The sequence below is a fragment of the Fusarium pseudograminearum genome, chromosome 2, assembly GCF_000303195.2.
Source record: "Fusarium pseudograminearum CS3096 chromosome 2, whole genome shotgun sequence".
NCBI classification, from domain to species: domain Eukaryota; kingdom Fungi; phylum Ascomycota; class Sordariomycetes; order Hypocreales; family Nectriaceae; genus Fusarium; species Fusarium pseudograminearum.
The window spans coordinates 480,614-508,298 of NC_031952.1; the positions used below are offsets into that span (position 1 = coordinate 480,614).

Here is a 27,685-nt window from a genome sequence, read left to right on the forward strand (position 1 = left end):
GTCCAGGTTCTCATACTACACTATAGATGGCACGGGTAGAATTGCAACAACAGGGGCGCAGAATAATGAAAGGGATGAATACATTGATATATTTGGGAGTGTCCAAGATGGAATCTCGTTGTTTATCTCTTTTGATGGGAGTGTCTTTGAAACAATGACATTTGATAGTACCGAGTGTGGAAAGGGAGATCCTCCTGATGGAGCAGCCGCATTTAGCCAAGAAACTTAATGTTGGGGAGATATTATTTGGTCTTGATTCGCTTTTTCTTTTGTTGTTGTTATTGGGTTTAGAGATAACCTTGCAGTGTAGACAAGGGATAATTGAAGACGTGTGAGAGTAAAGGGGGAGTATGAAGGCTTGTACGTTAACGAAGCAGCGTTGAAGCAAGATTGGGAGTCAACGTTGAGTCACAAGGCATAGATGGCGTCGAGACAAGTACATCTCTGGTCAGAACAGATCTGCAAGGAGCCATGATGGAAGAGATCAACTGCATCGGATGGATGATTCGGGATTGGAGTTGGCCTCTTAAGTGGTATCAAGGAACTCATCGTCTATCACATAGTCACGACAGACACAAACCCCAACTCACATTGAAGAAAACGTTCAAAATACTGCTCGTCAAGTCCACGTTCATCCCTACTCATACTCATTACAACTAACCAAACACAACACACTGCACATGTCCTAGCATCATAAAAAGAACCGCTTATACCGCTTTAAACTCCCGCAGTCTATGTTAAAAAAGTTAAAATAACACCCCCTCCCCTCACTACCAGAAACTACACCATCCGATATAATGCTGACACAAATTCTCCAGCTTAGTCGCCTCCATGATCAACTTATTAACCTGGTTAATAACATCCAGCTCCTCGTTATTCTTAAAATCACGACCTGTGAGCTTCTGCTGTACGCGATCCAGGACCTCGACGGCTCGCGCGTTTTGGCTTTCGACTTCTGGAGCACCGCCGTTGGTCTCGGGGACGCCGGCGGAGCTGTTTGTTCGGGCGCGCGCGCGTGTTTGGATGGATGGTTCGGGGGCGTTGAGGAGTTCGGAGGGGGCGACGTCGCTGTCGAGGATGGATTGGCGACGGGCGCGGACGCCGCCGGGGACGGGCATGGCGGTGTCTCTGTCGTTGCGGAAGTTGGGTCCTGCTGGGGAGGGGGCGTTTGTTAGACGCCATGTAAGGAGAGGGTCGTGGATGAACTGGTGATTGTTAGTGTTTAGACGTAATAAATGGATGGTGAGTAACTTACCGCTTCGAGAACTGCCATGACGCTTTCCTTGTTGTCTCTCAATACCCTCATTACGTTCTCACATGTGATTCTGAAACTACCCTCAATGTTGCTGACCTCCATGGCATAGGTCAACATTCGCGTCAGACGGAAAGGAACCCGCTCGGGGTACTTTTCACGCTTCATCGCAACCTCGAAACAATCACCGAAATCGATGTGGATAATCTTTCCGGTGACGCGGTCAAGCATCAAGTTGGACGGATGTCGATCACCCAGTCCAAGAATGTAGCCTACCATGGACATGACACCGAGCGAGCGAGTGTAGTTTGTTCGCCTCTCGAGCCAAGCCTCGGAAGACTTTGACTTGAGCCATAATACACGGTAAAGGTCCTGGCCGGTGGTGTTGTCTAAGGCGTAACCAAAGACCTCGACCTTTTGCATCAGGGTCAGGTTGTCGTAATCGGGAGCCATCTGGAGCATGATTCGATGTTCGATATTCAGCAAAATCTTGCGACTCTCTCGGTACTCCCTGATAAGGACGTGGAGGGTGTCACTGTTGGGGACCCATCCGAGCAGACCACTGTTTTGCGACAGAGGAATAGCTGGGTAGCGCTGGATATTGAGGTGACGCTTGAAGCATTCCGAGTCGTGCGACAGGAGGGTATTGCAGAGACCAAACAGCTGCATGACTCTCTCATCCTGACGAATATCTTCGTGACCCTTGAGAAGGAAGGCGTACGACTTTCCGTCGCTGCCATTGACATTGAGCTTTCGCGGGCGCTGCTTAGAGTTGATAACGCTAAACGTCGTGTCGAAAGACATGATTCGCACAATAGGCTGCCCGCTCTTGTATGTTCCCGGCACAGCGAGGTCCAGGTTCTTTGCGTTGAGCAATTTGGGCGAGCAGTACGTCAACTCGAGAGTTGTAACCTGAGGTAACTGCCTGCTTATTCTGCGGAATACCTGGTAGTACAAATCCCATGCCTGGTTCAGGTCGTTGACGTCTTGGCTTGTCTCGTATTGTCTGCACCAGTCTTGAGCCTCCTTAAGGTCGCGACCAAATGCTTGCGCGAACGAAATCTCACGGAGGGTCTCGGGGCCACGCTCAAGAAGCTCGTGCAGAGGCTCCAAAGTGGCAAACATGCCTTCAATGTTGTGATCGCCAAAGTACAAGCGCGAGGCTTCTTCGAGTCCTTCGTGCCAAAGCTCATGCCACAAGACGGCCACGCGAATGAGTTCGTGACTGACAATGTCTGCCTGAGCGACCAAGTTTGCGCTATGTTGTCGCATGCTATCCATAATTTGAGCTGCGGAACGAGATCGCCTGGTGTTCTGCCAGGACTTCATGGCGACAGTGAGAGGATACACCAAAGCTTGAGGATGAGCTCGTCCGACATCGGCAAGCAAGTTATGCACCGATTGTTGAACGCGCTTGTTAGGCTGGTTGATTCGTGCAATCAATTGGGGAATGACCTCCAGCCATGTGTCGACGCTGACATTAGCAAAGCCTTCTGTAACAGCTGAAGTGACATCCGCGCTACCTCCATGGGTGAACCAGAGAGTAAGCAAACGAAGAGTGTCCTGCAGCGAGCTTCCTTCAGACAGCGCGATCGATTTGAAGAAACCCTTGACAGCTGGCACAACGTGCTCAATCACCATGGACTGATCCGCTCTTGACAAGGTTCCTTCGTTCTGGGCTGTAAGAGTCTGCACAATCTCAAAGTTTGCCAGTGCCCAAGCGTGCCAGGCCTTGTACCAACGGGGGTTGTACTTGGTCGCCTGTGAGTAAGAGGTGAGGATGTCTTGGACCTGGGTGTATTGCCAGTCATCCTTGTTGAGCGCAATCAGCCACTCTCCCTGTCTCAAGTAGCACTTGGCCAACAGGACGGTTTGGTCGTACAACGCCCGCTGGGTCTGAGGGCTCATAATCGTAGGATCCATGGGGTTCTGGAAGCCGTAGTCGCCCGTGATGTTGACTTCGCCGCCCACTTGAGCATTGAGATGGGCCCTGGTGATGTCCAATCTCTGCGCAGCATCATTAGTAAACTTGCGCAAGCAGTACAGTGTCTTTTCGGGGATGTTTGTCTTCTTGGTAGCTTGTTGTCCGGTCTCCCATTGGTACTTAAGCACAGCGTAAATGACCTGTGCTGCCGGCGCGTTTCTAGGTCCAGGTCCGGGTTGTCGCTGATCGTTCCAGTAGGGAATCATAGACTCCAAAGGAGCGTCGGTCCCGATTAGTTGTTTGAGTGACTTTTCGGCGAGACCCATTCGACCAGACTTGCGGCAAAGGTTGGCGAACTTGATCCACATGTGCATGTTCTCAGTTGGTGCAATCACTATAGCACGTAGCCTGAGCATGCGCTGCCAAACCTCGACATTCCTTTGACAGCCCTTAAGTCGTGTCTCCCAGGTTCGTCTCATAATGGCCTGCTTCTTCTCATCGCATTGCTTATACACGATGAGTTCTTCCAACTCGGCAAGCATTTGGACGCGGACGACGACTTGGTATGCTCTGTTGTATGACTCGCTGACCAAGGCACTCAACTCGGTATCCAGACCTTCACGAGCTTGCGTGACACACGCTATGGCCTCGCGGAACTGGTTTCGGTGGAGAGCCAGAATGGCACCAAAGAATGAACGATCAGGCGAGTACCTCTTGAGCGATGAAAGGTAGTTGTCCATGGAATCCCACTTGTTGAGACCCCAAGCGGCAGCTGTGGCTAAAGGTGCAATCATCCTTTGGACTTCTGGTGTAGAGTTGGCCCAGGTGCTGCCAGTCAGCGATGCCAGTGCCTCCCACTCTCCCAAGGCATGCAAACAACGCATCTTTCCCATGACAATGTCGACAGGAATTGCTTGATCCTCAGGTACTTCTTCCTCACGCTTGTTGTAAAACGCAAGCGCTTCTTCCCAGCGCTCCAACTTCTCGAACCAGGTTTCTCGAAGCTGAATGCCTTCCTTATACAGTTGAGCTTTGCGAAGAATACCGATGGCGGCATCAGACTGTTGGAGCTGATTGTTGATAACGATCAAAGCCTCGACTGCCCCACTGCTCTGATCCTGCAGGAACTCGAGTTCCTTGTAGTGCAAAGCCTTTGCGTACGCGTGACAACGAGCAGCCTCCCTACCCAGGACTCGGATGTCAATCGGCAAAGCCTTGTCGTCATGCTCCATGAACTCGGCCAGGTTGAGAAGGAGACCCAATAGATCAGGTGGAACATTCTCGGACTTGATTGCGCTCTCAATATTCTGGATGAGCTCGTCTTGGAACTGCTCATATAGTTCACTCCAACAAGACACAAACGCAGAATTGAACAGCTCGCGAGCGAGAGGAAGGTACACGCTGGCAAGACTAGCGCAAGCTCGAAGGGCATGGTTTGGTGATTCTGTAAGCAGAGTGGTACTGAAGCGTCGCAGCCACTCTTGCCAATCCTCCTTGGTCGACTTGCCCTTTGTATCCCAGGCGGCCTTGAGGTGGATGGCATTCATCTCCAGCTTCTTCGTGCCTTGGTCCGCAAAGGTGGCCTCGTCGGCGCCATCGCCAAAACCGGCACCCGAGCTGAGGTCCTGCGGCAAAACCTCTCCCTTCTGGAGCTTGCTCACGAGCAGCTCGTAGTTGGAGTGCTGGATTTGGTGCTGGTTGATGGTCTTGTTGACGGTGCCCATGAAGTGTAGGTAGTCCTTACCTAATTGCTGAATGAGAGCACACAGGGTATCCAGAGCAGCGGTGCGTAGCACAGGCTCGCCCATGTCCAACACACGTGTAAGAGGATGGATGATCTTTGCCGCGTAGTCGTTGAGGTTGACTTGTCGAGAGATTTTGCCAATGGTGTCGATGGCCTGCTTTCTAATAAATGTAGGCTGACCCTGTTTCTCGAATGTGCGGACTATAACTGGAATGATGAGATGCATATACTCCTCTGCGCTGGCACCAAACACCAAGAAAGCGTGCATAACCCTCTCAGATGGCGTGCGCTTAGCAGAGTTATCCTTGTCCAAGACTCCAAGCATCAACGGCAAGAGACCAGCGAGGTAAATCTTGAATTCACCCTCAAGCGACCTGGAGATAGCCTCAACGAGCGACAGAATAGTAGTCTGCAGTGACGGAGAGGTGTGCCAGTATTCTTGAAGGATCTCGACAATTGATGGCAGGTAGTTTCGGATGTGTTGTCGGACAATGCTGACAAGAGTAGCGAGTTGGTTGAAGTAAGATTCGAGTCTTGTAGAGGTGGCCGATCGAATGACTTGAAGGAATGCTGGGATAATTCGGTCAAGGAAAGACACACACTCCAAGCCCAGAGTGCGGAAGATGTTCATAATTGCTTCAATCACAGCGGCGTGATGCTGGACGAGGGATGAGTCCTTCAAAATTTGGAGAAGGGCATTGATGACGACGGTAGGGAAGTACTCCTTGTTGGATGGTGTCAAGCCGGTCATCATGAGAGAGATGTCGGTCAGTTGTGTGGCCTCGCCATTTCGCGAATCAGGAGTTCGTTCTTCGGCCTGAGTTGATGTTAGTTGTTGTCTACCATTCTCCATCGAGCAAACTGACCTGGTGCTTATAAGGATCCAGCGCACCGAGAATACCCATAAGTTTGATGGTTTCCTGTCGCAATGGCACTCGTTGTCCTTCGGTTCTGATGATGCTCTGCAAGATTTCTAGAAGTTGAGGGTACTCGATATATGGTAAAATGACGTATCCGGAGTTGCTTGCAAGCTGTCCCAGTGCGTGTAAAGCGGCCTCTCTCTTCGCATTAGAGCTCTGATCCTGTAGCGCATCAAGAATGAGGGGCATCAATCGGTCTTTGTATGGCATCATGTCCTCACCACCAACAGTTGCAAGCTCACCGATAGCCTTGAGGATGGTGGCAGCCACCGATGGGTTGGGGTCTTTCGCTTTGGGTAATAGAACCGAGATCATGGGCTCGACATATGGCTTGATGAGAGACTGTGCATTCTGGACCAAGAGACTCAGCAGTTTAGCGCTTTCCTCCTTGTTGCGGGCCACGTCGGAGAATTCTAGCTCGGTGAGCAACTGAATGAGCGTCTTTCGTAGCGAAGGAATAACGTAGGCCGGATTGTATCTAGCCAAACGGCCGATGATAGAGATGGCGACTTCTCTAATAGAAAAGACCTCATCGTTCAACGCAAAGAAAAGAATGCGGATGTTCTCGGCCTTGGCCAAGTGGCGATCGAATCGTTCGTCGAGAGCTGCCAGGACCGTTCGTCTTATGTTTGGTTCAGGATCTGAGACTCCGACAGTGAGGAGTTTTTCTATAACATCCCCGACTACCTGGAGTGCATGATAACTGGTCTGATTGACAATGGGATCGCGGACGTAGAGTTGACAGCATGTCAAAGCGGCCGCCTCTCGAATTTCTGGGTCTTCATCTTCGACGTACTTGATTGCGACATCCCGGACGAACTCGTTCAAAACATGTCCGGAGAAATCGAAGCTGCCGAGAGTGTTGAGCGCCAGCTTGACCTCGGCCCTTCGATGCTCATAAGCGAGGGGATCCTTGGCGTCTTTGGGAATAATTGGAACAGAGGTAAGAGTGTTGGGGTGGGGTGCACCGAGAGGCTTGAAGGGTTCGCCGCAGAGTACCACACTGAGCATATCGAGTAATCGTTCTTGGATTGTGGGTTTGACTGGAGGGATGTAGAAAGCCATATCGACAAGGGCCTGTGTCAGTTTAGGGGTAAGGTCGCATGCAAAGATGGGATCCAACAGTGCCTCCATATACTTGCTGAGCGTCTGGCCTACAGCCACGGCGAGACGACTGATACAGTCGAATACCGGATCGACTGATCCTCTTTTACGGGACTGCACACTAAGACCTTCGCGTACGTAGATCAGAACGCCATCAAGGTAGGGAGCAATGGCGCTCTTGACCGAATTGGCAATGTTACCGATTGCCAGGAAAGCATCATTTCTCTCCTTATCCTTCTTGAGCATGCCCGACAGATACACCATAAACTTGTGTAGCCATGTGTGCGCGAAATCGGCTGGAGAATAACTGGCAAGGTCAGGGATCAAGAGTACCACTGTCTTTCGAATGGTAGGGTCTCTGTGGTCCTTGTGCTTAAAGACAATATCGCACGCTTGTTGGTAATGCTCCTGCATGTACATGGCTCCCTGCTCGAGAAGCTCCTTCAAGACGAGTAATGAACCGTGGATGGATTCGACGGTGTTGACCTTGAGACCTTGCTTTGCTTCGTTGTAAATATTGCTCATCCACCGCTGCTTCATCTCTTGGTCTCGTTCGCGAAGGATTCGGAAGCAGGCGCTAACTGTTTCCGCAGATGTCGCCCGGATGAGCTGTCTGGAGTCTCGAAGACCGATCCAGATCCAGTCGAAAATTGTCGGGATGTACTGATACATGAGTGTTGGGGCGCTGCGGGCCAATTCACGCAGGACGAGGACGGCACTATATCGTCGCTCTTCCACGCGGTCGTTCTGTAGCCATTCGAGCGCTGTGTTGACCTCTGAATCCACCACCTCCGATATCATCGATCCGCCGGGTCGACATAACTTCCCAAGCGCGATTGCGGCCGGTTGCATAGGGTTAATGTCCTTGCCGCGGAGGATCGTCTTTAGATTCTGGGTGAAACGCGTGTATTTGACGGCGACGTCAACGCCTTCGAAGTCGATGAGCGCATCGAGAGCGTAGATGCCTCCGAGTCGCTCGGAAGAGTCGCTTCCATGTGTGATGAGCTGTGTAATCTTATTGTTGACTGCGTTGTAGAAGGACTGGAACAATTCGGGGCTGAGATCTCGATGGCAAATAACTACGAGCTCGCGAAGCTGAACGGCGGATCGCTTTCGCACATCGTCGCTAACCCTGGGGAGATGTTAGGTTTTTTGGGTTGGCTCGTTAGATGGTTGCCATGGAGGAACATACTTTGACCTGAGGCCGCGGGAGACTTGCTCCAGGCGCTCCAAGGCGATCTGCTGTGCTTGCGCCATATTGCCGTCGCGGCACTGAGATGAGATCGATCAAGATCGCATGTACCTGGATATCGAGAGCCTGGGGGCAGGATGTCGAGGAGAGTTTCGAGGATGGAGTGGGGAGTTCGGATCGAGCTTCGAGCCCAAGCGCGGTGGACGTGTCGTTTGTTTCGAAAGCGACTGGTATACGTATTATGTAGATACTAGAGGCCAATCCTATGGAATAAGTAATATCTCCAACAAGGCGCTACAAGAAGAAGATATTAAGAAAGGCGCATAGCACCGGTGTGGAGGTAAAGTTGGAGGTTGTCGAGCTTGGGTCGGGCGGAGGTCATTGGTGATGAATGTTTAGGAATTGGCGGGCGACCAGTGGAGCGCTGCCAGAGTCACTTTACAGTGCTAATTGACAGGTTACCGGCTAAACAAGGTGCTATAGTACAGTGTATCGCATCATCACACGGCCTAGATACTTGAAGTCTGTTAGTGCTAAATGACCCCTTATCGATAAGCATCTTTCATTTAGGAATCGCCTCAGCTCCAGTGATTCCTAACTTTATCCACCTTGACAACATCTTACCATACACACCCCGGCACTCTCAATAATCATTGCGACACCTGCATCACTGCGCGGACAATACTACCGACCGTATCACCTCTTCACTGCTACATAATCACCAATCACAAGACCACCCATCACGATCAACAATCATGGGTAACGACGGCGGCTCCATCCCCAAGCGTCACGAGCTTGTCAAGAATGCGGCGCGCGCTCCCACCACATCCGAACTCAAAGCGACAACTCTCGAAGCCCTTGCTCATGCCTGGTCCCATTGTGCGCTCAGCGGCGAACCTCTCGATATCGATACTCTTGTCTCCGACTGGCGCGGACGCCTGTACAACTACGAAGCGATCCTAAATGGTCTCATGCCCTCAGACGAACCCGTCGACATCACACCCGCGAGCCTAGGCATTAAATCACTGCGCGACGTGACAAAACTCAAGGTTTCCAAGGATGGCGACAAGCTGGTGTGCCCCATCTCCATGAAGGAGCTGGGTACTTCTGTCAAGTCTGTCTACCTGGTACCTTGCGGGCATGTCTTTGCAGACGTAGCGATCAAGGAGATCCAAGAAAAGACTTGTCCCGAATGCGGCACCGAGTTCGAACAAGAAAACATCATTACACTTATTGCACACACAAAAGAAGATGTGGAGCGATTGGAAAAGAGGGTCGAGAACCTCAAGAGCCAGGGATTGACACATACTTTGAAGAAGGACAAGTCGGAAAAGAAGAAGAAGCGCAAGGGCGACGACGTGAAGGAGGAGGATAAGGCGTCTAGTGCTGAGAAGGCAAAGAAGAAGGAGGATGCTAGGATCAGCGGTATCAACAATTCTTTTGCTGCGTCGCTGACGGCAAAGGTAATGGCTGAGCAGGATGAACGGAATAAGAGGCGGAAGTTGGTGGCAGAGTCGAGAAGAGAGGCTGCCAGAGGTTGATGAACAGGATGTAGTTGACTACATAGCACACGATAATGATACCCTTTCCATACAACATGATTGAAGTTGCATGAAGATTGTTTGCGACTGGGCATCAGGCTACCAGAAAGGTTGGCCACTGGAAGCATAAGACCAAATCAGCACCCAAATTAAGTTTTACTCATCACTATCGAAGCCATCGAAGCTTTCTCTTTTGTTGAGCCCTAACAAAAGGTTACTCGCAAGGTATAAAATTCTCTGTCTGCTGCTGTTTTCGCTCTTCTTTCATCATCACCACCGCCTCTGAAACCACACAGCCTCTCGAACTACACGGCCTCTCGAACCACACAGCGGCAAGTCACTTTCCTAGTGGCCATCTCCCGAGTCATCAGAGGTGTGACATTTAATCAACAGTCTTGAACATGATCAATCCCAGCAAATCTCATCATATCGTGAGTCGTTGGAAAGTCGACCTGGCGAACCGATGGTACTCGATCAAATCCGAAACCCTACACATCCCCGATTGTTTCTGTTTCCTCAGATCGGAGGGACCACCTCCGAAAAAAGTATTCGAAGTTGAAAGCTTGATCAGGTTTTGGCCCTCGCTATCCTTCTATGCGATATCGATTGGGTTCGCAGTGCACCTCGGGATATCTCAAGTTTGGGAGAGCCCGGGGTACTTATTCGCACACCAGATCGCATATTCCCATTTCTTTGGCTACCTCGCATTCTACAACCACTACCGCAATTCTCAAGACTGGGGCACATGGGAGTATAGCGATGATGCTACTGCTCCCATCCATTACGGGAGGGAAATCTTCGAGTGCTTTTGGGATTGGTGGGAACATTTGCTTTTGGATTTTTTTCTTCAATTGTTCTTTTTTGCTGCAGTGCGTTGGATTGATTGGCCCTATCTACTACCACCCATCGAACCAGACAGCGGTAAGTAACTTTTGGCCACGTCCCAAGTTATCAGAGGTCTGACGATGCATAACAGTCTTGAACATGACCGACCCCTCGACACCTACCCAATATACTTCATTGGCTGCCTTAAGAGATAAAGGCCTTGGCGGCTTTTTAACGGACAGCGCAGTGTACGTCTTGGTTTCGGTATTCTTATCCTGCGCTAATCGCCCCGGTTCTAAAGATTGGGGGGCATGCCAACATCGCGGTGATGCTTCTCACACCCATTCCTGGAAGGAACTCTTCCACTGCTATTGTAGTGGGTTGGAATACGGATTGCTTTTCGCTAGTTGGCTCGGTTTTGCCATAGGGTATTATATTGATTGGTCCTACGTGAAGGCCGACGTGGATGAGGCATGGAAAATGTTGCGTGGTTGGTGAAAGGAAGAGAAACAGACAGGAAGGAGGTCAGCAAAGGAAGAGATTCACCATACCTTGTGCCAGTACCTTTTAGGAGAAAGGCAAGGAAGAGACAAGCCGCGTAAGCATGGGAGGTATGATGCTATTTTGTTGAGAAAAGGCCATCGAGAAGACAGTGAAGGATCCAAGGTCAATACTCAGTCCAAACAGAAATTTCCTCTCCATGTCATCGCAGCTAGGCCATGAACACAGTGAGAAAAAAAAATAAGATATTCACAGATTATTCATCTGGAATATCCCCCCGGATGCGAACCAAGTGTGTGTACTGATAGGAGAAGGGCAGTGGCGGAACAGTGACGTTGGTAGGAGAACGGCAGAGAAGAGAAACTGGATAACTTACAGATGACCAGTTAAGGGCGCATACTAGCACCATGGCGCCGTATCTTGCAACGGTGAGGAAGGGGATCATTGTTGGTGGTCATGAAGCAGCATGCTGGGTCGAGTGGAGGAAGAAGAAGAAGAAAAGAAAATCAAAACTGGGCAGCGACGTAATTTATGAGGGCCATTTTTGTTTGCAAAGGAAGGAAGGCGCGCTGGTCAGGGTGAGGCAGGATGACGTTGTGGTCGACGGAGGGTAGGAAAGAACCCGCGCGCTGGACAGATGAAGGGGGGTAAGAGCGGTGGTAGAGGAAGGAAGATAGCTGCGAGCTTCTACAGCTCAAAGACTGTGCGTGATCGATCTTTCTCTTGAGTGATTGGGTCGTCTCTCGAATTGGAATGCGGATACTCGAGGCGTCGGAATTGATGCGAGTCTGTTTCCAGTCCGCCCGTGGTAAGGGGTCAATATGGTTACAATGGGACGCATCGTAACTCAGCGACCAAATTACGGCATAAAGCGCCAGCCATTGGGAATAGATATTTATTAGCATAGAAACAAATGCCAAAAAATTGGACGAGTTTTTTTCATCATGTTGGCAACAACTGGTCCGTCCATAGGGGAGTGTCTTTTCGCCATCATCCGAGTGAAAATGCTACTGGGTAACAGCAGTGTTGGCCTCCTGTAGGTCTTGAAGGATAGAAATCTTTAGTCTAAGACGTTGGATCTAAATAGCATAAACTAATCTACAAATTTCATCTCTTGTGATTCTAGTGGAACATTTGCCTAACAGCCTGCGGAAACGTACAAATCGCAACAACACCCACAGCCGCTTGAAACCATCTTATTTGGATTTTGAAAAGTGCCAATAATCGTGGCAAGCAACTTCAATATCCATAAAATATCACAAGCATATAACTGTAGCTTAAGTAGTGACCGAGTGTTGATCTTGCTAGTTGGTGCAGGGTAGCCTCATTTTCAAGTCATTCAACCTTGGCAGCGGAAATATCACAGGTAGATCACCAACGCGACGCAAATAACGAAGTAAATTAACAAGCAAAGTCTTTAAACTTTCTGGGTATATCGTATATCATGCATCATATCCAATTCTACTTCAACTCAGTACTTCAAAAACTCCCTGGTAACCTTCCACTGCGTCTCTCCCGGATCAGGATCCCTGAAAAACGTGACAAGAATCCCCTCCGACTCCGCTGGCCCAAAAACCGCATTCTTGATACGTCGACTATCCGGAATATTAAACGGCGGTTCAAGACCACTCGTTTTTAGCGCAGCGACATCAAGCTGCGGTACACCGTCCGTCACCGAAGCAGGCGTCATAGGAGCGGGAGACGATCCGCTGGACGCCAGACTTAACGGCGACCCAGATAAAAATTCCTCGGGTGTTGGATCGCTGAAAGATACAGGTGGAGCAGGAAGACTGGGAGGTTTGGATGTCTCAATCTTTATTTTTATGTCTTTGTTGACGAGGATCTCGTAGATGACTTCTGCTTCTGCTGATATGTCGCTGAGGGCGCTGGGACTTGGGATGGTCCTTGGACTACCCATCATTAGATCTGGGTCAATTGGGGTGGTGTCAAAATCGCATTCTTCCATCTCGATACTGCGCGCTGCGATGACGGATGCTTCGCGGGCGTGCCAGAGGTTCTCTCTGCGATTGCGCATTTGTTCTCGTGTTAGAAGTTTGAGGGCTGCGCGACGAAGGAGGGGATGGCGACATTTGATGGCGGTCCAGTAAACGGGAGGAATGATCTCTGTTTCGAAACTAAAAGGTTCGAGTTTGGAGTTGGCGGGTGTTGAGCTGAGGATGGTGGATGCTAGGGAGATGATGGTTGCGAAATTGGATGTGTAGTTGTCGAAGCGCATCTCGCCTGTGTCCAAGGCGATGGAGATGTAGATTAGGGTAGATTGGTGGTAGATTCGGATGACATTGAGTGTATTTTCCAAAGCGGGCGATTGAGGTGTCATTGATGTGATGACGGTAAAAGCAGCGTGCCATCGATTTAGCTGAGACAGAAGTCGTTGTTGCTCATGCTGGAATTGAACAATTTCTTGGGGGTCCGCGTTTGGATCGAAGATGATACGACGAGCCGCAAAAGTGAATTGCAAGGTATCATCGAGCATCAGATACAAAGCGTAGCGCGCTTCTTCAAGACTGCTGAACATGATGGGCATGTCTGTCCAGCTTCGGAGATGTGTCGGAATAGGCGCGGGACGACTACCGAAGAGAAAGCTCGAGAGGCTGAGACGAGCGTAGATGGGTACGAGAACGTGCTTGATCATTTCCATAGATGGTGATCGGCCATCGTTTAATGTGGAGAGAATCTGTCGGCCTTGACAAATGTGCATCTGCGCAGCTGTATCGCGATCAATGAGAAACTCAACGCAGATGAACAAGACACAGACAAGGAGGGGAACAAGAGAAGGATCATTTCTCTGACCCCAATTGCGCAGCGATGTAATTGCATTTCCATACTCGCGAAATGCAAAGCGCGTGTCGACTTCGCGATTCGTTCTACTGCGCGTTTCAACTGCTTCGTGGAGACTGCTAATGGCGAGAATGGCGTGTCGCACTGCTGGTTCCGAGGTACTCATTTTGAGGACCACGCCACCCCAGAAGCTTGCGTCGATGGCACCGGAGAGAACTTTTGCGGTGCGGAGACGGTAATGGTCAAAGGCGTGGACTTCTTGGGGAGAGTCAAAGCCTTGTGATGGGCTGAGAGCCATGGGTTCTGGTGAGGAGTTGGGCGATGGACGGTAGCCGTCGCATTGACGACCTGTTTTGATGCATCGTAGACAGTAAGGCTTGGCTTCTGGAAGGATGTTAATTCTAGTAGACCCTAGGGGTCAAAGACGAGAAATATGTACCATCGCATTTTACTTTTCGAATTCTGCGTCATTGTTAGTATATATGTTTAAATTCAAGGGATTGAAGTGTCATACTTGCAGGTGATGCAGCCAGTCCGCACCTTTTTGCTCCCCTTGCGACCCGAAGCGGGCGGTGACTGTGAAGGGACTGAATACATGAAGATGAGATGCAAGGTACGAATGAGCTAGTTGCTGATAATTTTCACTAGGGCTGACGATGAAGAAAAAAAGTCCGAGATTAAGAGTCCGAGCTGGAAGGAATGAGAGGATGCTTGTTGTTGAGGTGGGTAGATGGTTGATATGTGATTTTATTTGGGGGTGAGTGCCCGCTGTAGCTACAGTAGGGATCGACACTGCAGGGACACAGCCGTGGGGCTGGTTTGGCAGTGCTGGTTAGGTGATTGGACTTGGGGTGGTGGAAGGATCGTGGCGCAGCAGCTTGGAGAGGAATGAGGATGCTCAGCCTGGATGGATATTTAATAATAATGATGCAAAGAGGTGATCGGCGTTAGAAGAGAGTTGAGAAGCTATGGTAACTACTTCTGATGATATGCCTGCTATGAGTTATCAACATGTAGGAGGAGAGCAGCCGTTGACTGACGGGGAGCATCTCCACTGTTCAGCGACACGCAGATGGTGTAGGTTCCAGAAGCATAATGACTTGACACGACTTTAATTGATCCAAGTGACACCTAGATAATCCATAACCAGTAACAACCGAATATAACAGCAACTATAACTTCAACGGGTATTAACCGTTTTACCAGTAAGCAACCAGATTAATAGATCCTCCAACGTCTCAGCCTTATTCCTCCACTCTAAAGTCCCCACAAGTTAGCGATGCGACATTGCTAAATCCATCCTCAATCCTTCGAATCCTACTCATCTGATTGGTTCACTCGGACTCTGACCCTCGGACTAAGTCTTGACATTCTCGCATTTCAGTGTCCGATATTACAGCCAACTCTAGCTTACTAACATACGTGTACAGCAACATCTAAAGGATTTAGCATTAAAGATATTGAGGCTGAGTAGATTGACAGACGCTATGATGCATGTTCCTGGACTAAACTAGACATTAGTTATCCGAAAATGGATTGTTGTATATTAGTGACGGTATTGGCGTTGATCCTTCAGCTTGGGTTGTGGTGTATATAAGTCATGTTCCCATCATGCTGTAGTTGATATCTGAAACTACACACCACCATTCTCTCTCTTTACTCACAATCCCATCTTTTCTTTATCGATTTCACAAAGGCCATGCCTTCTCTCTCCAAAATAGCAGCTGTAGCTGCAGGTGCCTTCACCCTCATCGACGCCAAAGCATGCCCCCCTCTCGGCGCCGTCTTCCCACCACCCCAAGCACCAGGCGACAGCCCCCTCGTTCAAAAAGCAGCAGCCGCACTCAAAACCGGCCTCGACGCCAAAATCTCATCTCAATTTAACCACTCTGGTCTAGCTATCAGTGTCAAGTCAATTCACGAGAAGGAGTCTCTGTTTGATTACTACTTCACACCGCCGAACCCTGGTGAGGGCTCGGACAAGGTTAATGAGGATACTGTCTTTCGCATCGCCAGTGGGTCAAAGCTGATTACTGCTTTGGCGGCGAGGGTGAATGATAAGATTGATTTGCAGGCTTCGGTCTTGAAGTATCTTCCTGAGCTGAACAAGACGGCGGGGGATGATGATATTATGTCGCTGAAGTGGGAGGATATCACTGTTGGGTCGCTTGCCAGTCATCTCTCAGGTGTTGGCGTTGACAGTAAGTCCATTTCCTCATCGAACACAAACCCATCATATTAATATTTTCATAGTGGCACAAGATCTGGCAATTGTTGGTTCCAAGCCCTGGGCACCATTCGGTCTACCTGAAATTGCCAAGGGCAAAGGACCCGACTGCTCTGGTCTCCCTGGCACAATCCCTTGCACCAGGGAAAACCTTCTTGAGCAGGTCAATCTTCGACCTCCTGTCTACGCCCCCTTCACCAACCCCGTCTACTCCAACGTAGGCCATGCCCTTCTCGGCCTTGTCCTTGAGGCTGTTGAAGACATGCCTTTCGAGGATATTGTCAAGCGAGACGTCCTTGATGTTGTAGGCATGAAGAGTACCTATGTTGACAAGACTCCTCCCACAAAGGATCTCTTTATCCCTGAGAAGGAACCTACATGGAACTCCACCCTTGCTGTCTTTGACTCGTAAGTTCTACTACCGAATTTTGTTGTTCTGACTAACATGATTAGCGCCGGTGGCATGTTCTCATCCGTATCCGACATGCTCCTCCTCGCCGAAGGCATCCTTAACAACAAATTCCTTTCTGCAGCTGAGACACGCAAGTGGATGAAGCCCGAAGCCAACACTGCATCATGGGGCTACCAAGTCGGCGGACCTTGGGAAATCCTTCGAAGCGACAACATCACCTCCGACGGCCGTCTCATCGATATTTACACCAAGAGCGGTGATTTGGGTCTCTACCACTCTCAGACCGTCCTCATTCCCGACTACGACATTGTCATCTCCATCATGTCAGGCGGTCTCGAAGCTAGCGCAAACCCCTACGTAACAGCCACTATTCTCAGCGCCATCGTCCAGAATCTCTTGCCTGCTATCGAAAAGGTCGGTCGTGATGAAGCAAAGGATAGCTTTGCTGGAACATACGAGGATAAGGAGACCAACTCAACCATTACCTTCACTCAAGACTCAGGTCCCGGTTTTAAGATCAAGAGCTGGCAGATGCGCGGCTTCGATGTTCTTAACAACATCGGAAACTACAACTTCAACGCCCTCGAGTCCGGCGCTTCGACGAAAACTCCCTACGTAGACGCCCGCATGTATCCCAGCAACCTCGCCAAAAAGGGCGAAACAGCATGGCGCGCCGTCTTCGACAAGGCAGACTCCGAGACCGACGCCAAGTTTGAGAAGGATTTGTTCTTCAAGGATGGCACTTGCCAGACGTGGTTCCAGCAGGATCGCATGGTGTACAACTACCTCCCCTTGGACTTGTTTGTGTTTGTTGAGGGTGAGGATGGAGTTAGTGAGGCTGTCAAGAGTCCTGCTTTTAATATCACTTTGACAAAGGTGCGTCAACCTGCGGAGAAGAAGAACACTGGGGAGGGGAGTACCAATGCTGCTGGAGAGAGGGAGCGTTTTGGAGTGGCTGGTCTTGCGGCGCTCATGATGGTTGCGATGATGAATTTGTTCTAATAATTTATCGATAGATTTGAGACTTTTTAATTTACTTTTGAAATAATTTCAATAATAGCATTTCAATGCATTTATCAGAGCTGTGCTTACCTGTGCGAGATTATGAAGATCGGTATTTATAAATATTACACGCAACTCCCAGGATGTCTGAGAACCATGGTAGCACAATTAATTTAAACAACACCTTACTTATAAATTGGGTTGTCCTCGTGTACTGCAATGTTTTCCAGAAAAGATATTACTCTAGTTTCTGTTCAGAAAAATTGTTAAATGAGTCAAAGTCTAGGCTGTCTGCCCATAACCAAAGCTGGCTGGCATCGACAAGTCTCTGATCTACCAGGACGCCCAGATGCATCGGCGGCGTATCCTTTCATAAATACCATGGAAAGCTTATGATGGTACGAAATCGATCTAACATCGGTTGGTGCCTGGCTCAGTTATCGAAAACCTCCAAGTGCGCCTCTTTTTATCCCGCACTACCTGACATGGTTCTTCGTCGCTATGATGTAGTTGGCTTGATATAAAATATTGGCCAGTTGGCGAGGATAGGGAACAATCATAAGCTGTTTAGTAGGCTACCAATGTTGTTTGCATTCTTTTATCTTAGTACCCAGGTACAACTCCTGTCTTAGCTGTGTAGCTTTCCCTGACCCTTGTGATAGATGAACTATTTGTTTACCTCCTCCAACAACGTCTTAGCAGCCAGCTTACCCAAATTATTTGAAGCCAGCGGCGAATCACCAGTCAACAACAGACGATCACGGTGGCACTCACCCGAGATAGTCTTATTAATAGGCGTAACCCCGAGCTTCTTCAGCCGCTCACCTACCAGCCACTCCATCTTGCCGGGAATGTATCCAATGTCGATATTAGTGCCCTCATCTAGCGAATCAGGGAAAACGTCAACGCTGTATCCCTCGTAGATGAAGTTGGATCCCTCAGGCTTTCCAATATCAGCGGCGAGAATACTAGCCGGACCGTGACAGAGGGTGATGAAGAAGCGGTTGTTGGCATCAGCCCAGCGGAGAACGTCTCCAACTGTCTTGCTGAAAGGTATACCGTTGAGGACACCGTGACCTCCTGGAATAAAGACTGCGATGTAGGGTGTATCCTGAGTAAATCCCTTTCCCCAGACTTCGGAGAGATTAAGAGGACTGCGAAGCTTTTGTTTATACTTTTCGTGAATCGACGTGACAGCCTCGTCCTCCTTGGGAAAAGCCCACATCTCAAACTTGACGGGGTCTCCGGATAGAGTAGCTACATCAATGTCGAAACCTGCCGCGTCGAGGTGGTACATTGGCAGAAGCATCTCAACTGGGTGGTTGCCCGTGGAAAAGAACTTTCCGTCTGCCATCTTGAGATAGCGCTCCTGGGTGCCGATCATGAGGACCTTCCATTTGCCTCCGGTGTACTTGTTTGGATAGTCGGCGCCGTCAAAGTCTGTCTTTGAGGTGACGTACTGTGTGAGGGAGAAGGGGGAAGGGAAGTAGGCGTCGTCTTCCGCCATGTCGGGGACGGGGGCTTTGTCATTCTGGTCTGACATTGTGTAGATTTGTAGAGAAATGCTATCAAAGACTGATTGATGAGAGAGAGGCTTGCTAATGATTTGTGATAAGCTGCGGGGAAGGGCTTACTTATAGACGTCACGGTGAGGTTACACATACCATTCAACCGGCTTACCCAAGGGAAGCTCTACGTGCGTGGCGTCTGAAACATTAAGGTTTGGCCGTATGTCTAGTTTCCTCAGTCTAGACTTTAAAGAGTAGCTAAAGCTACTACAGCGTCTTATCTATTGGTCAGACCTGCCTTTGGTTCCGTTGGAGCTGTGATAAGGTCTCCGACGGAACCGGGGTCTCACATCTTTGGAGACGAATCATCTGGCTTGGGCTCTGAAGGTCCCCAAACAACAGGAAGCTATCTTACATGTGGCGGAACTTGCCAGGAATTAATTACTATAATCTGACATGTCGGCAACCCGATTGATTGTGCAACCCTCAAGTCACAGAAGCTTCCAGGAGACGAGACCATACATGTGGAATTACCTTCATTTCATAATATTAAAGGATGTAACTCTTGACTCATGCCAAAGACCCATAAAGCTATTCATACAACCAAGGTCCAGCCCGGTAATTAAACATATAATCCTTCATCATCACTGCTGTCCATTAAATCCCGTAAATCCATTCCCCAGCGTATCAAAACCAGGATACATCTGTCCCCAGTTCATATAATCAGCCTGCGTCGTCAACCCATTCGCCGGAAGCATCTGATCCGCCATCATCTGGGGATACACCACGCCATTATTCCAAGCCTGTACATCTGTCCCTCCAGTCATAGCCAGCATGGAAGGCTGCATCATATCATCAAACCCAGCAGACGGCGTTATAATCTCGAGGACTGTTTCGGGTACTTGACTTCCTCGACCTGCAGCACCACTTCGGATAGTCCTCATACTATCTCTATGTCCCAAACTACCGCTCTCGTCAGAGCCATCGTCGAGGATAACGCCAGAATCGGGTCTGGGCATGATATCTCGGCTTTTGCGTTGGACGATGCTCTGTGGGGCTTGGGATCGGGTGATTTCGTTCTTTTTGTTACTTCGGTTTGTGTAGGGCATGCTTTGCGCGTTGGCGATGCAATGGTCTAGCGTCTCAACGAAGCATTGGTAGAATTTCGTAGAGAGAGTTTCGAGTGTGGCGGGGTTGGAGATCTTGTCGACGAGAGATAGTTTGAGTTGTTCAAAAGCTTTTTGGTATTTGGCTGCTACTTCGAAATGTTCAATGACAGGCGTGTATTCTGGTCTTGTCAGCTTCCAACCTCTAGTCACACTGATAGCAGGATTCTTACCATAGGGTCGGACATCACCATCATCATCATCTGGAAATACAATATTCCAAATCTCCCTCCACTGGACTTCAGGAGAAGTACCGCTCGCTCGTTTCCTGCTTAGCAACTTTGTCGCCGTCTGAGGATCGATTCCGCTCTCGGCATCTGCGTCGGCGATATCGCACATGTGCTCTTTTGGTAGACGTTGATGATCACGAAGTTCCTTTCGTGTGGGAAAATCACGACTGCAGCGATCGCAGACGTAAGCTGATGGATCATCGCGTTTGTGCTGCTTGACGATATGTTGTCTATTGCAGAATGTTAGTAAGATTGAAACGGGAAGGTCTTGGTCAACTCACCTAAGCTCAGCAAATTTGGGAAAATAAGTCATCGCGCAGCTATGATAATCTCTCACGTTAAATCGATGAGGATTCCTCTTTCGAAAAGGACAGCTCAGACGTAAATTCTCATCATCCTTTGGGTTTGGTCGAGAGCGCTTAATAGGTAGATATCCCGATCCTTCACCATCACTGAACTCATCGCCATCGTCTTCACGCTTGCCTTGCTTCTTGCGCTTTCCTCGTCGATCATTGTTGGAGGCGTCTTGGGAGGGCGTAGAGGATGAGCTTGATCGGGACATTGTGTGGGAGAATTGGCCGTCTGAGGCGGATTGCCAGATGTGTTGGTTTATGTTTTGGGCAAAGCTTGATACTAGGCTTTGGACTTTGTCTTGGGCGATTGAAGTGTCGTTGAGATCGACGCCGTAGATGACTTGGAGAGCGTAGTTGAGGACTAGGTTGGCATCTTCGGAAGAAACATCTTCGGACTCTTCTTCATTGTCGTCACAATCCGGAATGTCCTCTGTATGACTCGACTCTGTAGGTGTGAGAACCTTTTCTTCCTTGATGAAGGACTCCGTGCTAGGACTGAATCAGTCAGTGACATGATCATGCATCGGAAGTCAACAGACTTACCTCGCAGGTTGAATTTCTTGAACAGCAGGTTTTCTCTGAAACTCATCAATACCACGAATCTTGATATCAAACTCAGGATATCCCGTGATAATAGCATCCTCATCCTCATTCACAAACGTCGAACAAGTCCCACTGGAGGGATTATGTCTATGACAAATACGACTCGCAGGTCTTGAACCCCCATCAAGCGTCGTAGCAGCAAACTGTTCATTGATGGAACCAGCATACGTAGTGCTCGTAGGACTAGCCAAAGTAGAAAGAGAATGAGTCGTCGCTGAATCTGGGATATTGGCTGAAGAAATACTGCTCAAAGATGACTCTGTAGGCGAGCGAAGCCGGAACGTGCCGGGATTAAAGTGAAGGCTCTCTGGTAATTTCTTGCCATGTCGTCTATTAAGAATCGGAAATTTAGAAAGCTGTGGTGCATCACTGTGTCGACCTTCTTTTGTGCGAAAGGGTAGATGGTGAAGACCAGCTTCGCCAATCTGGGTGATGTTGCTGCTATGATCAGACATGGCGATTGTCAAAATATGGAGATGGGTATTCTAGAAGGCGTTCTTCAAGATTAGTTTGAATGGTTTCTTCGGTAAAAACGTCCTTTGACACCATCGGTTTCGGGTAGATTTGGCAGGGTGCACGTACAAGGGTTGAATTAAATGGGTTTATTATGCAAGGACGCTTGTAGAGACGAAAAATAAGGGTGTAGATAATTAGATTGAAACAAGACGCGTTCTGAAACGGTGTAAATGAGCGTGGGTGAGCGAGCAATCAAGACAAGAGAAACAAGGGAGAGTGAAGAATTAATAAAGCGACACTTGAATATGACAGAGAGATTAAATTAGAAAAAAAGATGACGGGGAGTAAGCAGAGTTAATTATAACAATAAAAACAGGAAAAGGGAGAGTCCGCCGGACATCCGTTTCATCCTATGTCAATCTCTCCCTGGCTCTTTCGCACAGGTTGCCTCGCCTGAAGATTGCAGCCAAGCTAAAGTCCTTGATCCTCTTGACGAGTCATTACTGGTGGGAGTTGATTGTCTGATCCACTGCGCTGGTATGAAAGTGGTAAGACTCGTCTCTGATCCCTGGACAGCGGTAGTTTGTGACTGTTCTGATTCGCTCGTGATGGCCGCTGTTGCATGGGCTGTTTTTTGTTTGAGAGGTAGTTTTCAGGCACCAGAATTCTGATACGGGACTGAAAGTGTTATTGGTTAGCCCTACAGTTCGCTTGAGTTTCAGCAGAGATGATCACCCCAGAAGACACGATGATGTGCTTGTCAACCTGTCACCATACACTAGAGTCCCCATGACTGGATCCACAAACAGCCGATCATTATAGAAGAAATAACATCTATTCGTTCAATTCATATCCGTGTTTGGAAAGTCTAAAAGTACATATGACCTAGATACAATCTTAACTCAGTAGTATCCACGAAAGGGCTTACCCCACGACCCAGATACTCCCTCAGACTTCCCGTCCACTACATCCAGAAATGATCCATCTTCTTCACTGTTTGATCTCTTCTTTGAGATCAATGACAACCTCGACGACTCCATCGAACTTGCTTCCCGACTCTCACCAGATCCAGCCACTTTTTCTTCTGAGCTACTAGGTCTGGCTCCCAAGGACAATTTCGAAATTGAGTGATGAATCGATCTGTTCCTAAACAGTCCCCGCCTTGATGGTTTGGGAACATCAGAGGCTGGCGATGGACCGTCTGAACCAGGCAACTCCCATGGCCCTTCACCATCATCCTCGTCCTCGACGGCTGCGCGGGGTGACAGGGGATCATACTGGACGAAAAGCTCTCTTGGGAATCCACTAATAGACATGGATGGGTTGACAGAACTTTCGAATGGGCTAGACTCTTGTGAGTAACCGTAGCCATTTTGCTGCAAACACAAAGAAAGACGTGTTAAACTTGTTTCATGACTACCATCGATGATGAGGTGAGACGGTAGTCTGAAAATGCCAGTATAACACATTTTCTCAATCGTGTCAACAGGGACGGTAACGGCATGTTGCTTCATGACTGGAGTCCCATAGTCTTCTTCCAAGATAAAGTAGGGTATGAAGGCGCTTCCACGGATGTGATCTTTGAGAATGAGACCCAATCCCTTGATATCGCGACTTCCTTCGTCGAAACGGCAGATGATATTGCCTGTCACCAGTCAGTTGGCTGCATTGGCGATATACGTCTCAACCTACCAGAGCACTTATACAATTCTGTTTCTCTATTCTGAGCGTCAACGCCCGTCCTCTCAAAGTAGAAACAGCTTGCTACGAGCTTGTGAGCTGCCATCCTGACAGTATAATCCTCACACATCATATTGATCGAGTTTCTCTCAATCGTCTCGATCTCTTCAATGTCATCAAAGTTTGGCCTCTTGTCTGCGCATCCAACGTTGATGCGCATATAGCGATGCTCGTGTGAAGCCATTTGCAATTGAGATGGAGCTGAGGTCTTTTCGACATAGCTATTCCAAATATCTTCGCTGCAATGCTGGTCATCCATCACGGGATTCGTGGTCCTCCACATGGAGCTGAAGCTAGCATAAGGTCGCTGTTGGGGAGGTCCGGTTTGCTGTGAAGGCAGTGGAGGTCTCTGTGCCACAGCACGTTTAGCCTTGTGGGTTAAGCGAGACGTCTCATGGCCGGTACCAAGGGATAGAACAAGGTCTGGAGTGGGTTGATTGGCGTCCCCCCATAAGCGCTTTCGCTCGTTGTCAGCAACAAATACTGGACAAACATGATGGACAGCTCCATCAGTGTATTGTACTCCAGTTGCGCTATGGAGAAACGGTTTGAAGTATGGAGGCGCCGCTGCCGTTGCCCGTGCAGCTTCCCATGTCTTGAGCTCCCATGCAGGGTCTTGAGGCCTGACAAATCTGTAAGGCACTGGATAGTTAGCCATAGGTTCAGCGTAAAGACTCCGGGCAGCTTCGACCTACTAGAGTCATTTTCACTCTCAGTGTTGTAGTTGGATAGAACCGCTGGCCTGTTCTCACTGGCCAAAGTTGCTGTGACGGCGACTCGGATCGAAGTCGAGTGATCAGGCTTGGAGCCACCGTAGAGATACGCGTGCTGACCAAAGGCAGACTTCAACCCCTTCTCTAGAGGTTTAGTTTTGTATTGACTGCGCATGCTGACTACCGATAGCTGTTTGACAAGTCGTGGTGTGAAGGCCTGCTTGCAAAGACTCCTGAAGTGGTCCTTGCAATCGCCTACATTCCATCGTTTCACCCCAAGACCAAGGGCAATAATGCCACCGGTACTACAATGAACGTGTCAGTAATCTGATATCAGTAACGAAAAAAAAAAAGAAAACTAAACAAAACTAAAAAGACTTACCCAGAGCCCACGATGAGATCAAAGAAGTTTTGAATCGGTACGTGATTACCAAGTCTCTTTTGTATCTCATGGAGAATGACTAACTCGTCAATAGCACGCACGCCACCGCTAGTTGCAAATCAGTAGGTGTCACAAGGTAGCGGCAGTATAAGTACTTACCCATCCAAGCAGAGGATCCTCACACCAGCCTCATCCGGCTTGAACCTGACGCGGGCTGGTTCTGGCCATAGTGTTCTTTTATGGTGAAGTGGGCAACAATGCATGTGGAACAACCCTTGCCCGACGTTATGGCCGTGGGCTTGGATACAGGCTTTACAGAGAATGTGACCACAAGGGAGCACATTTTCTGGCACCTTTCTCACACAGCAAAGACAAGTCAGATTGCTCTTAAACCTGGAAACGGAGCCATCAACTCGAACACTCTGGTAGAAATCAGCCATGACGACATTGAGAGCCCGAGGTATAGCGTTCTGATCTTGATCGAATCGGTACATGCGCTCGTTGAGATTTTTGATCTGCTTGTCAATTTGGCCCATCCACTCAGGAAAGAAGGCCTCTGCGATAAACGTCGACTCGTATGAGCCACGAGCGAAGATCCTACCAGTACGTGACTGATGACCCTTCGTATGAGAGTTCCTGACATTATGGCATGTTTCCTCATCACGTGTGTATGAGCAGGGTAGCCAATGGTCGCAGAACTGATGAAGAGCCTCGTCAAGGGATTTGCCGTAAGTGCTACGCAGCAGACCGGAATATGAGCCTGGAGAATGTCAGTGCTACCCACAGCGTAATACCGAATAGAAGGAACATTACCTTGAATATTATCTCGAGTAGCAGCAAGCATAATACAAGCGGCCAATGGACGACTGAGTCGCGCAAAGAAGTCTGGAAGTCGATCTCGACGATGACCTATTTGATTGTAGACAGTCAAGATAAGGTTTAGGATATGTCCACCGAAATTCCGAGGCAGGGGAGCGTGTCTGAGTGCTTCTTTGTTGAAGTCAAAAGGTTCATCGAGACTTCTCGAGAAGTGATCATAAGCCGAATTTACATATTGCGGAAGTATCTCAGCATTGAGGAGCATACGGACTTGCTTCTTTCGGACACGCGATCGCATGCATCTATCGGTTATGATTCCATAAAGCTTGCCGATCTGCTCATCGATCTGCATATAGCGGCCTTTGGCTGGGATTCTCACCACAGTGACAGAGGAGTAGTATTCTTCCAGGAGCCCTCTGGTAGTGGTGACGCGCTTTCCGACATGGGCTAGACTATCCAGTATGTCTTTGAGGGCCGGAACTTGGTGTACGGAATTTTCGTAGTCATTCAGCAATCCCTCGGTGGCTATGTCCGGGTCCCACTGCTGATCGTCGATGCTGGTATCAGTGTCGTTGGCAACGATGATGACATGTGGAAGGGTTGGCTGATTGATGGACTTGTCGATTGACATGGCGGCCCAATTAACCAGCTGTGTGAGAACCTCTGTCTGGAATGTCCTATATGCATTGTTAGTTGTGGACACCAAGTCCCAGCGTGTTGGATTGACTCACCTTACTTCGCGGAGCACAAAGACGACAACGTCGGAAAAGGTATAAAGGATTCGAGGGAACATACTCGTCACCGCGTATTCGCGCGACTGCATTTTCGGGTTGTCTGCCCATGTGATCTTCTTGCGGAGCAGGTTCTTGACAGTCTTTCCCGATCTCTTTGCACTCTCAAGCTTCTCCCGACAAGCCAGTCCCCGGGGTGCGTTTTCTCCACCAGTCATTCCCTCACAGTCAGCGTAAAGGAAGGGACTCTGAGCGTGATAGGTGCCTGGATCCTCGTATAGGTGAACGTCACCTGTGGTGGGAACGTTGTCGCCGACAAGACCAGGAACAGGGGCGGGGATATTGCGAGAGCTCTCTAGTCCGGCTTGCAGACGGTCGATCAGCATCTTGATAACGGTGCTTTTGCCAGCGCCTGAGGACACATTAGTTGGTTAGAGGATCACTTGAATGACATACTGAGACATACCTGTCTGTCCAACGAACGACACTAATTGAGGGAAACGCTCAGCAAAGGCTCCCACCTGACTCTCTCGCAGAATATCGACCAGTCGGTTCGAGTAATGAAGATAGGGTTGGTCATATTCCTTTGTAACTCCAAACCAGGTAGTATTGATGTCGTTTGTGTGCCGTCGGTGCTGTTCCTCGGCAGTGGGCTGGCCAAATATCTGCTGTAACCGGTATACGATATCTTCGTCGACCTTTTCGTGTTCGCGCCCATCGATACCGACTTTTCCTGGCTGGAGGATAACGGTTAGCTGTGGATTTGGAGGTGTCTTTGAGAGCGTGGTAGTTCCTTACACGATGGGGTCTTTCTTTCGGCCAGCAGTCATTGCAAAAGAAGTCGTCGCACTGGACGCACTTCCACGCTTTGTAGGGACCATTGCAAACGCAACATGGCATAGGTGCAAAGGATCTCTGTCGTGGTAATTGTGGCCTTCGAATGTCGTCTTGGATTACTTTAGTCGTAGGATCTGATCGTTGGTAGTATTCCGCGGGCTTGGGAGGCACACGAGGTCGAAACTCCAGCTTTGGCATGCCTTCAGCCGATACGACGACCTCGGGTAACGAAGAGTATTCGGAAAAAGATGCCATGGGAGAGCAGACTGCACAGTTACTCAACGGTCTATCAAAGTAGGATGATGAGAAAGGAATATTTCGCTGTCTTGAGGAATTGCGCCTTGTCTCTGGTTTGGGCAGGAGTCTGGGTACTGCGGGTGCGCCTTCCGACCACACCAGGCTCTGAGGCGTACCTCGATGAAAAGCCTCGTTATGCAGAGAGAAGGGGGGACGAGAAACAATGTGAAGCCGATTGCCGAGCCTGATTTCAAAGAAGGCTGCAGAGCTGAGCGACTCTGAAACACTCGACAGCGCGTAAGAATGCAATTCTATTCGGCCGTGGACAAATGACCAATTGTTTTCGTCTACTAATCAACTTGCATATACATTGTCTCCTTGAGTATACAGTACCATTTTCAACTTATCACAGCTGACACAATCGTCGCGCTGATGTTGATAACCGCCGTCGAGCAACAGTGTCTCAC

At 49.2% G+C, this 27,685-nt stretch overlaps 7 protein-coding genes across 7 annotated transcripts; 2 read left to right on the forward strand and 5 right to left on the reverse strand.

Moving 5' to 3' along the window:
• Positions 1–770: 770 nt before the first annotated feature.
• Positions 771–8,201, reverse strand: FPSE_05456 (uncharacterized protein; the record flags this gene model as incomplete). Its single annotated transcript, XM_009258574.1, has 4 exons — positions 771–1,205; positions 1,256–5,737; positions 5,787–8,076; positions 8,137–8,201. The coding sequence occupies 4 exons, from the start codon at positions 8,199–8,201 to the stop codon at positions 771–773; spliced, it is 7,272 nt and encodes a 2,423-aa protein (XP_009256849.1).
• A 690-nt stretch (positions 8,202–8,891) lies between these two features.
• Positions 8,892–9,677, forward strand: FPSE_05457 (uncharacterized protein; the record flags this gene model as incomplete). Its single annotated transcript, XM_009258575.1, has 1 exon — positions 8,892–9,677. The coding sequence occupies one exon, from the start codon at positions 8,892–8,894 to the stop codon at positions 9,675–9,677; it is 786 nt and encodes a 261-aa protein (XP_009256850.1).
• A 2,797-nt stretch (positions 9,678–12,474) lies between these two features.
• FPSE_05458 (uncharacterized protein) lies at positions 12,475–14,399 on the reverse strand (the record flags this gene model as incomplete). Its single annotated transcript, XM_009258576.1, has 3 exons — positions 12,475–14,186; positions 14,242–14,264; positions 14,317–14,399. 3 exons carry the CDS (start codon positions 14,397–14,399, stop codon positions 12,475–12,477), a joined length of 1,818 nt encoding a protein of 605 aa, XP_009256851.1.
• A 1,102-nt stretch (positions 14,400–15,501) lies between these two features.
• FPSE_05459 (uncharacterized protein) lies at positions 15,502–17,443 on the forward strand (the record flags this gene model as incomplete). The annotated part of the gene is made up of 3 exons (XM_009258577.1): positions 15,502–16,003; positions 16,056–16,437; positions 16,483–17,443. The coding sequence occupies 3 exons, from the start codon at positions 15,502–15,504 to the stop codon at positions 17,441–17,443; spliced, it is 1,845 nt and encodes a 614-aa protein (XP_009256852.1).
• A 667-nt stretch (positions 17,444–18,110) lies between these two features.
• On the reverse strand, positions 18,111–18,986 carry FPSE_05460 (uncharacterized protein; the record flags this gene model as incomplete). Its single annotated transcript, XM_009258578.1, has 1 exon — positions 18,111–18,986. The coding sequence occupies one exon, from the start codon at positions 18,984–18,986 to the stop codon at positions 18,111–18,113; it is 876 nt and encodes a 291-aa protein (XP_009256853.1).
• Positions 18,987–19,595: 609 nt separating this feature from the next.
• Positions 19,596–21,758, reverse strand: FPSE_05461 (uncharacterized protein; the record flags this gene model as incomplete). Its single annotated transcript, XM_009258579.1, has 4 exons — positions 19,596–20,239; positions 20,291–20,577; positions 20,629–21,195; positions 21,244–21,758. The coding sequence occupies 4 exons, from the start codon at positions 21,756–21,758 to the stop codon at positions 19,596–19,598; spliced, it is 2,013 nt and encodes a 670-aa protein (XP_009256854.1).
• Positions 21,759–22,661: 903 nt separating this feature from the next.
• On the reverse strand, positions 22,662–27,236 carry FPSE_05462 (uncharacterized protein; the record flags this gene model as incomplete). Its single annotated transcript, XM_009258580.1, has 9 exons — positions 22,662–23,404; positions 23,452–24,141; positions 24,195–24,517; positions 24,595–24,702; positions 24,754–25,354; positions 25,408–26,090; positions 26,145–26,556; positions 26,611–26,881; positions 26,943–27,236. 9 exons carry the CDS (start codon positions 27,234–27,236, stop codon positions 22,662–22,664), a joined length of 4,125 nt encoding a protein of 1,374 aa, XP_009256855.1.
• Positions 27,237–27,685: the final 449 nt, after the last annotated feature.